Raw genomic sequence first — 8,721 nt, forward strand, 5'->3', positions numbered from 1 at the left:
AAATACACCTTCACTCTACTTAGTGAAGTATGCAATTTTGTCTGTCAATTGTCCAGTTCGAACTAGAACTAACTTGAGCTTCGGAGTGCTCTTCTTGTTTTCGCACCTCCAACTCGCTTTGCGATATAGTTCGCTAGAGAGGAGCTCTCGTCAATCTTTAACATTTGGCAGAAATCAACATCAACAAATAGTGTCACGAGCACAAAACCCAAGGTAATTATGGCTAAAAAAAGGGGAAAAAAAAGGCTCTTCTAGTTGGTATTTGACTTGGTATTAAAAAATAACTCAATGTCAAATATTACCATCTCTAACTCTGACAATTCCAACATAATAAAACACTTATTATTATTTCAAAGATCAATAGTTGAGGAAGCATAAAATATAAATAAATTGCATTTAATTTAAATTGAGGAAGCATAATAAATAATGATAATTTAATTTTTTGGATTCAATCTTTAGTTTGAATAGATATTTAATATCAATATGACCTTAGATCAATTAGTTAAAATATATGTCATGGATGAAAAGGACTTCTCACCCCATTGAATTAAAAGGAAAAAATACCAACTAATTAGTTTTAAAACTTTCAAAATAAAAGAGTAGAAACAAACTGAATAATTTTAATGAATTCTTTTTCCTGTCCTGTCAACTTCATTGTTCACATATGATTTATTTTTCTTTTAATATATAACCCAAACATGTTATACTTTAAAATTTATTGAAAAAAAATTACAGTACAAGAATGAAAGATGCCTCTCTGGACAATCTTTTAAATTAAAAAAGATAGTCAAAGTCTTCAAATGTAAACAAAAAAAAAAACGATCTCAGTGTCTTATTTCACTGAACTATGTTCCTATCCGAAAAAATAAGACCCAAATAATTTTGTTAATTGTTGAATTATATATACAATATTTAGGATAAATAAGACAATATTTAATTAAATTTATGTGCATGGATTTTGCACAAAATTAAAGAGCAGGAACCAATGAATTAGGCTCTGTAGTGGATCTCCTTTTTTCAACCGGGATAAGAATTTTGCTTCATTAATTGGTGCCAATTTGCTTTTATTCATTTCTTATTATTGGGTTGCTGTCAAGGTGGACACATATATATCAACTGAATAAATAAATAAATAAATAAACAAATATGGTATTAATTTTTTTAAATAGGATAAATTGGGACGGGAAGATTTGAACCTCTGACTTCAAGAGAAATAATAGATGTCAATTATGATTGAGTTATGTTCATATTGGTCGGCGTTGATTATTAAACCTTTGAATCTCCTTCGATTATTTACGTGATTTTGTCTTTTTATGGTATTTAACATTTTTTTTTCTTTTGAGGTACTTGAGTCTACCCAGGATTGATTTCCTATCCGTTTTTTTTTCTGCCTTTTTTTATAGAGATTGTGTAAACTTTTGTTAGAGTTGAGTGTATTGTAGCGAGAATCTGTAACTGGTTAAATCGTAAGTTATTTATTTTCTCTTATAAACAATAAAAATATGTTTGTATCTCTGCAAAGAGTATGTTTCCCTCCTCTACTTGTTTTACTAAAAACAAATAAATAAATAAAACTTTCAGAAAAGTATTTATCAAACAAAATTTAACCTAACAACTTCTAAATAGCTAGCTCTTAATATATAGTTTTCCAAAAGGAAAAAAAAAACAATTAACCGACAATTAACCATACGTACTCAAAGACTTGAAGTATAAGGATTTGAATATGAGGCGATCAAATTAAACCTCTCAATCAAGCAAATCTAATGAAAACCACTTAGCTTGTTGAGCTAGGAACAATTTTCGTAGGCGAAGAAATAGATGTAGTTTAGATGGATTATTGAGTGTGTGGTCCATGACAAATAGCAAAGAGAAGGCGATAGAAGATGAAAGATACAATAACAGAAGAATGAAGTTCTCACACCCCTAACTGATTGGAAACTCCCGTCGTTTAAAGTGAATTTGTGATGAGTTGATTTGTAATCTTTACTTTCTAATATATATATTACAATTTATTTTAATTCGTTTCGGAAAGTCATGATTGAATCCAAAACAACAAGTCATGCATTACATACGACATACTTAAATCACAACTAACTAACTACACATGAAAAAAATAAAACAAACAAATATATTGCTATACGTTTTCCTAACAATTCCCCAATATAATGTTTTTTGCACGACTCATCAAAGAAGATATTGTAACTACTTAACACTTACGTCTATACTTCAAAAATTTAGGCCATACTTTTTTGGCTATTGAGAGAGAGGCAAAATTAAATTAGTTTCACGTTCCCCAACAAACTTTGAGAATCTAATAATTTGGTGTTTATTCTTTGATTATATTTTGATTATTATTTGTTTAATTTTGAGGTATAAATATCTTTCCATTGTTTGCTCACCCAATTTCACCGCATGATATTGCATGTGATCATCCTCTTAAATTGATGATAGTAACTTTAACCCTCTTTTGTTTTAATTAATTAGGCCAAACAATTGCTCATATAGCGAATTTGTATTGAACGAATGAAAGACAAAGTTTGTTTTATCAAAGATCGTGATATAACAGTGCGCTCTCCATGAAGCTGATCATAAAGAATTAGTATATTATGATTTACTTGAATCCAATCATTGAATTCCTCCAAAGTTATCTCTATTATTTTAGAGTCGTGGTCATAAATTCAACCTGACATATATCATTAACTTAAATTTTCAAGTTTCAAACATTGGTTACTGAAGAAGTTATAATTAGATTAGTAATAACCAAGCAACATCTTGGCCTAGTACTTAATAAAATGGTAATTAATATTAGTCACCATATTCTTTTCCTTAATCAAAAACTTCAATAAATAATTAAAACATAAGCTTTGATTCCAATATTTTTTTTTTTACCAGAACTCAATATATCTTGCTCAATACTTATCTCCTAAACCATAAATCCTGGATCAAATCAACATCCCAAGTTTCTTTCATTAGTTACCAATTTTTTTTAAAACTATTTCTCACCCTCGTTAGGCAAATAATTAAATTGTACAGGAGCCCGCCAATGAGTAACAATGACGTGTCTCTTAAAAGTTGATTTGAACATTTTTTTTTCTTTTATATATATGTCATGATATGCATGGTTCGTTCAAATCCTCCTACTCCCACTAGAACGCACGATTAATTCATCGCACTAAACAACATTATATATATATAATAATTTCAAAATATGTATTATAAGCCAATGTAGCTAGAGAGAATTAAAAGTAGCATAAAGGACAAAAGAAAACCCCCACAAAGGCGTGAAATTTGGTGATAAAGGAGGAGATGGGGAGAAAAAGAAGTGCTTGCTCTTTCTGTGGTGTAACTTTGATTTGTGATTTAGTGATATGACGAAGTTTCAGCACACAAACATATATATATAATTTTTTAACCATTGATGACTCATTGGTCTAAAATGGTCGAAGTAAATCAAAAGAATTTAAAGAAAATGGATTCAAATCTCATAATGACAACCAAAATATAGTAGAGTGGTGTCAAGCGGTTGTCTCATGAGATTAGTCGTATAAGCTGGCCCGAACACATATAAAAAAGAGATGTATGCTTTAAAATAAAAAAAAAAGGAAATTGAAAAAGGGGTTTTGATTGCTTGACCAAGTGAACCACGTCTTCAATTAAGTCCAAATGCATTCATTGCCTTCTCTCAATTTATAATTTCTATATATAGGCATGGGCAGCAAGAGAGAGAGAAACACCAAAGTTTGATATATGTAGAGAGAGAGAATTAGAAAATATCGTTGAGAGTTATTATTATTATTATTATTATTATGGAATGGAGGAGGTGTTATTTGGACATAATTTTGGTTCCTTTGGCGTTCTTGATAAGCATTGGGTATCATGCATGGCTTTGGCGCAGAGTTCGGACTCAGCCCTTCACCACTCTCATTGGCATTAATACTAATGCCAGACGTTTTTGGATCTCTACCATTTTACAGGTCTGTTTCCTCTCTCTGATCACCTCTACTTTAAATTTTTGGATCTCCTAATTACCATTAAACATCTCTTAGTTTTATCTAATTTTTATATGACAAAATAAAGCATTGGATTTATGTTATTAATTTTTCAACTGCTAGAATCATTCTTCTTATTAACCTACTTCATCACTAATAATCTTTAGGTTTATATGTTTGAATCATTTTTAGATAGCTATCAGAATTTTTGAATGTGAATTTGCCTATAGCTCGATGACTATGCTCAAATTCTCACCTCCACGACCCTGAAAAAAGGAGGTGCTTTTGGGCCGACTCTCATTTTCCCTAATTGATACTAATATGTGAAAATTTAATCTTGAAAAAATAAATTAAAAAAATGATGTATTTTTATTTATTTGGATTGTGTGGTGTGGGACAGGACAATGAGAAGAAGAACATCCTGGCCGTCCAATCGCTGAGGAACACGATAATGGGATGCACCCTAATGGCCACAACCTCGATTCTGCTGTGCACGGGGCTAGCGGCAGTGCTGAGCAGCACGTACAGCATAAAGAAGCCTCTAAACGACGCCGTATACGGGGCCCACGGGGATTTCATGGTGGCCCTTAAATACGTGACCCTACTAACGCTGTTCCTCTTCTCCTTCTTCTGCCACTCCCTCTCCATCCGATTCATAAACCAGGTCAACATTCTGATCAACATTCCGCCCGGCGCCGCCGCCGTCACCTCCGACTACATCTCCGATCTCCTCGACAAAGGCTTCATCCTCAACACCGTCGGCAACCGCCTCTTCTACGCCGCCCTTCCGATGCTCCTCTGGATCTTCGGCCCCGTCCTCGTCTTCGTTTGCTCCCTCTCAATGCTTCCCGTCCTCTATAATCTCGACGTCGTCTGCTGCTCCGACGCCGCCGCCGCCGGAAAACGCCCCAATCGAGAAATCAATAATGTCTAATTAGGGTTTCCAAAACAATTTATCCCTCTCCCTCTCCCTGTTATCTGATATATATCTGTGTGTAAATTAAATTGATCGATGCACTTGATTTTGGGGCTGTTTCCATTCGAACGAACAAACTTTTGACTGCGAATAATAACTGAAAATTTCAAATGCAATTCTCTCTCGTATTTCACCTTCAATCTCTTCTAAGAATTAATTTCACTTTCTAGTTTGCGTCAATTTGACTTCTCACGTCAGAAATATTTTTCTTTGACCATTCGATATTTTATATATTTATATTTTATATTTCTCTATCTTTAATTGTCAGATATTTAATGATGGTAAAGAACAAAATTTTCCGGAGTCAAGTATTTTCGGTCAATTTTAAGGACATAATTTGCAAAAAAAATAACGGGCAGTTTTGGAAAATATATATATAAAAATAGGTGGTGAGCATCAAATTTTGCACAAATAATTAAGAAGGATACATGCAAATATAGACCATTCTTTTTAAATAATAATGAAATTAGAAAAAATGCAAATATGGACAATTTTGCACCTGCCATTAAATGTTGGACAAATAAAATAGAGAAATGAAGGTAGATATTTTTTTAAATATTGAACTATCAATTTTTTTATGGTTAGGATAGAGATAAATGTTCAAACACCAATGTTACTATGCAAGTATTTTCCAATTATTTTTCTTTTTTTTTCTGTATTTCTCTCTCCAACTTATCAAAATTTTAATGGATAGGATAAACACCTCTATTGCAATACTTTTTATTTTGTTAGATTATAAATTTAGTCCTTAGATATTTAGAGTTGTGTTTAATAGATGGATCTAAATTTTAGAAGAGCTTAATACGTATTCAACTTTTAATGATGTGTATGATAAAACTATAAAATTTAAAAATTGTAAATACGAACTTTCAATTTTGTGTATCTCAACTAGTATTTATTAAATTCTTTTTAGAATTTAGATATCTATTAAATTGAAAATTGATCCTACTAAATACTTTTAAAGTTAAGAATTTATTGAAAAATTCATTAAAATTTTAGAATCATATCAGGTACTTTTTTAAAGTTTAATGGCCAATTAAACCTTGTTTAGAAGTTTATATGTCAAATTCGTTTCTTAACTCGGATTATTTGCAGATAAACGTTAAAATTTAATTTTAAAAGAAAATTAACAAAATTTGGCTACAAGTAAAAAATAAATTAAGATTAAATTTTAAAGAGAGATACAAGTGACAGTGTATAAGGCTTTTTTAGAATAAGATTTTTCCTAATTATATCAAATCCATTCTAAAATGGAAGAGTGATTAGACATGCACAATTGTATATGAGAGATGATGATGCCGATAAACAAGTGAAAATGACAATGATATGATTGTGAAAAATAGAGAGAATTAATCAAATTAAAGGATTATATTAATAAATTAAATCTTGAATTTTTAGATATTAAATTAAACATAAATCAAAAATTATAATTTAATATGTGAAAAAGGAAAACTTATGGGCTCGTCTACTAATGTTGTCATTTTTTGTTTTTTTTTCTCCGTTTCCAATTTTTGAGTAACATAACGGTTTGATAACCATTTCTTTTTTCATTTCTCAATTTTAAGAAAATTTTTCAATATTGCTTGGACATTTAAAAAAAATTACAAATTTTTCTAAACATAAATAAAATCATCATTATTAAATTTTAAGAAAATAAACATAACATAAAAGAATTTACTTTCTTAACTTAAAAATTTAGAGAAAAAAATAGTTATTAGTTTTTACCCAAGAAAAAAATAGTTATCAAATATGTCTACTTTTTCTAATAAAAAAGAAATAATTATCAAATTCGAGAAAAATAAAAATAAAAATATTACGAACCCCGCCTAAAATGCGATATCGATTATGCAACAACTTAAATGCAGTGTGTACAAAAAAAAAAAAATATATATATATATATATATATATATATAAAGGAAAAAGAAAACCTTAAATGCAGTGTTTTTGTCCGACACGCCAACCTATCACACCAAATATATCTCTTTTTAATTAATTTTCCGGGTCGTTAAAGGGAGTTTTTTACTTTTATTTTTAATTAGGCAATGTTCTATTTTTTTTACAGCACTTACAAATTTTTAGTAAGAGATATATGTCAATTATTATTGAGCTATCCCCGTTTTGACTTAATTAGGCAATGCCAAAATTTTTTATTCATTTTTTAATTATTATTTTGTTAACATATTTGAATACGTAAACATGTTATTTGAATATGTTATTGGACACAAATTCAACTTATTTATCTTCAATATTCTTTTTTTTTATGTAGATTTATTTTCAAAATTATAGTCACCGATCAATAAAATTTTTCTCAAGTCGCATGTCCATATCTTCCAAATAAGTTAATTAAATAATAATTTAATGAAATATAAGTTTTTTTTTAACAAATCTTAAGAGAATTTTTAACCCATTAAATAAAATTGAGAGATGTATATATTAAAAAAATGAGAATTTTAAAAGAATACAAATTACATTTATCATTTTCTAAAAAATTAGAGACCATTTGATGCATTTAACCCAAAAATTAAGAAGGGTATTTTACAAATTGTGGGTAGTTTATTTTCAATTTTATGAAAATAATTCAATGTAAAATAAAAACAACAATCTGGCTTTTACATTTAACGTGTTGGATTTAAGAATTGCATAATATGTTTTTATTTTAGATATAGAAATTTCCTTTGCATTTAAAATATATTGTTATCTTTTAAAATTCTTTTCCGTTACAAATAAAGTACTTTTTGCTTTTTTAGTCAACCACGTTAAAATATAAAATTTATTTGGATTGAACCAGTGGGAACGGTTGCATGAGTAGACATTAAAATAATATATAAATTTATAGTCATCTAAATATCAACTAATCAGAGTGGCGCAGCGGAAGCGTGGTGGGCCCATAACCCACAGGTCCCAGGATCGAAACCTGGCTCTGATAGAGTGGCTTTCGTAAATTTTTTTTCCTTTTTTGTCAATTTTCATTTCTCCTTTTTATTATTTCTTTTCATTTTCATTTTTTTTACTTTAAATTTATTTTTTCTTTTCATTTTTCATTCCGTTTTTTTCCTTATTTCTTTTCTTTTCTTTTTTCATTTTTCCATTTTCCATTTCTTTTTTTTCCTTTTCTGTTTATTTTCGTCGTTCATTTCTTTATTTTTTATTTTTATTTTTCATTTATTTTTCTTCTATTTTTCCATTTCTTTTTTCTCTTTCCTTTTTCATTTCCATTTCTTCCTTTCTTGTTATTCTCATTTTTTTTCTTTTTTCTTTTCTATTTTACATTTTTGCATTTCTCTTTTTTCCTTTTTTTTTCATTTTTTCATTTTTCATTTCTCCTGTTTTTAGTTTTTCTTTTTTAATATATTTTCATTTTGTTTTAAAAAGAAAGAAAACGCAAGTATACGTAATTTCCAAGTACTGTTATGCATGCTCTTTCAAGCGAAAAAGAAAGGCCATTGGGTTTTCTTGGCTCAGTCACCACCAAATTTTCTGGGCATCATTTTCTTCCCTTTTCATCAGCATAAGATTACATCCAACTTTTAAGATTAAAGAAAGAGTTCTTTATTTTTCCAAAGCCAAACAAAATGACTCTCTCTTCAATTTTGCAACCCCTTTTACTAAAGTTCAACGTGGATATTGGATAGAGCATCTTAATACAATTTTAAATATCCTCCGCTCTTCGATTGTTGAACTAAAAAAACATCAATCAAAGTGAAATCATATGGATGCAGGTGCTATAGATACAGATATGCCTTATCACAAAACAGT

General features: G+C 29.3%; 1 protein-coding gene and 1 non-coding gene across 2 annotated transcripts; both read left to right on the forward strand.

Annotated features, from left to right (window-relative positions):
- The first annotated feature begins 3,718 nt into the window (after positions 1–3,718).
- Positions 3,719–5,081, forward strand: LOC111019769 (uncharacterized). The gene is made up of 2 exons (XM_022296263.2): positions 3,719–3,974; positions 4,390–5,081. The coding sequence occupies exons 1-2, from the start codon at positions 3,807–3,809 to the stop codon at positions 4,921–4,923; spliced, it is 702 nt and encodes a 233-aa protein (XP_022151955.1). The 5' UTR covers positions 3,719–3,806; the 3' UTR covers positions 4,924–5,081.
- Positions 5,082–7,819: 2,738 nt separating this feature from the next.
- Positions 7,820–7,891, forward strand: TRNAM-CAU (transfer RNA methionine (anticodon CAU)). Its single transcript has one exon. It is a non-coding gene; the product is annotated as a tRNA-Met (tRNA).
- Positions 7,892–8,721: the final 830 nt, after the last annotated feature.

The sequence above is a fragment of the Momordica charantia genome, assembly GCF_013281855.1.
Source record: "Momordica charantia cultivar OHB3-1 chromosome 11 unlocalized genomic scaffold, Mcharantia_2.0 BLBB01000011.1, whole genome shotgun sequence".
In the NCBI taxonomy this organism is placed as follows: Eukaryota; Viridiplantae; Streptophyta; class Magnoliopsida; order Cucurbitales; family Cucurbitaceae; genus Momordica; species Momordica charantia.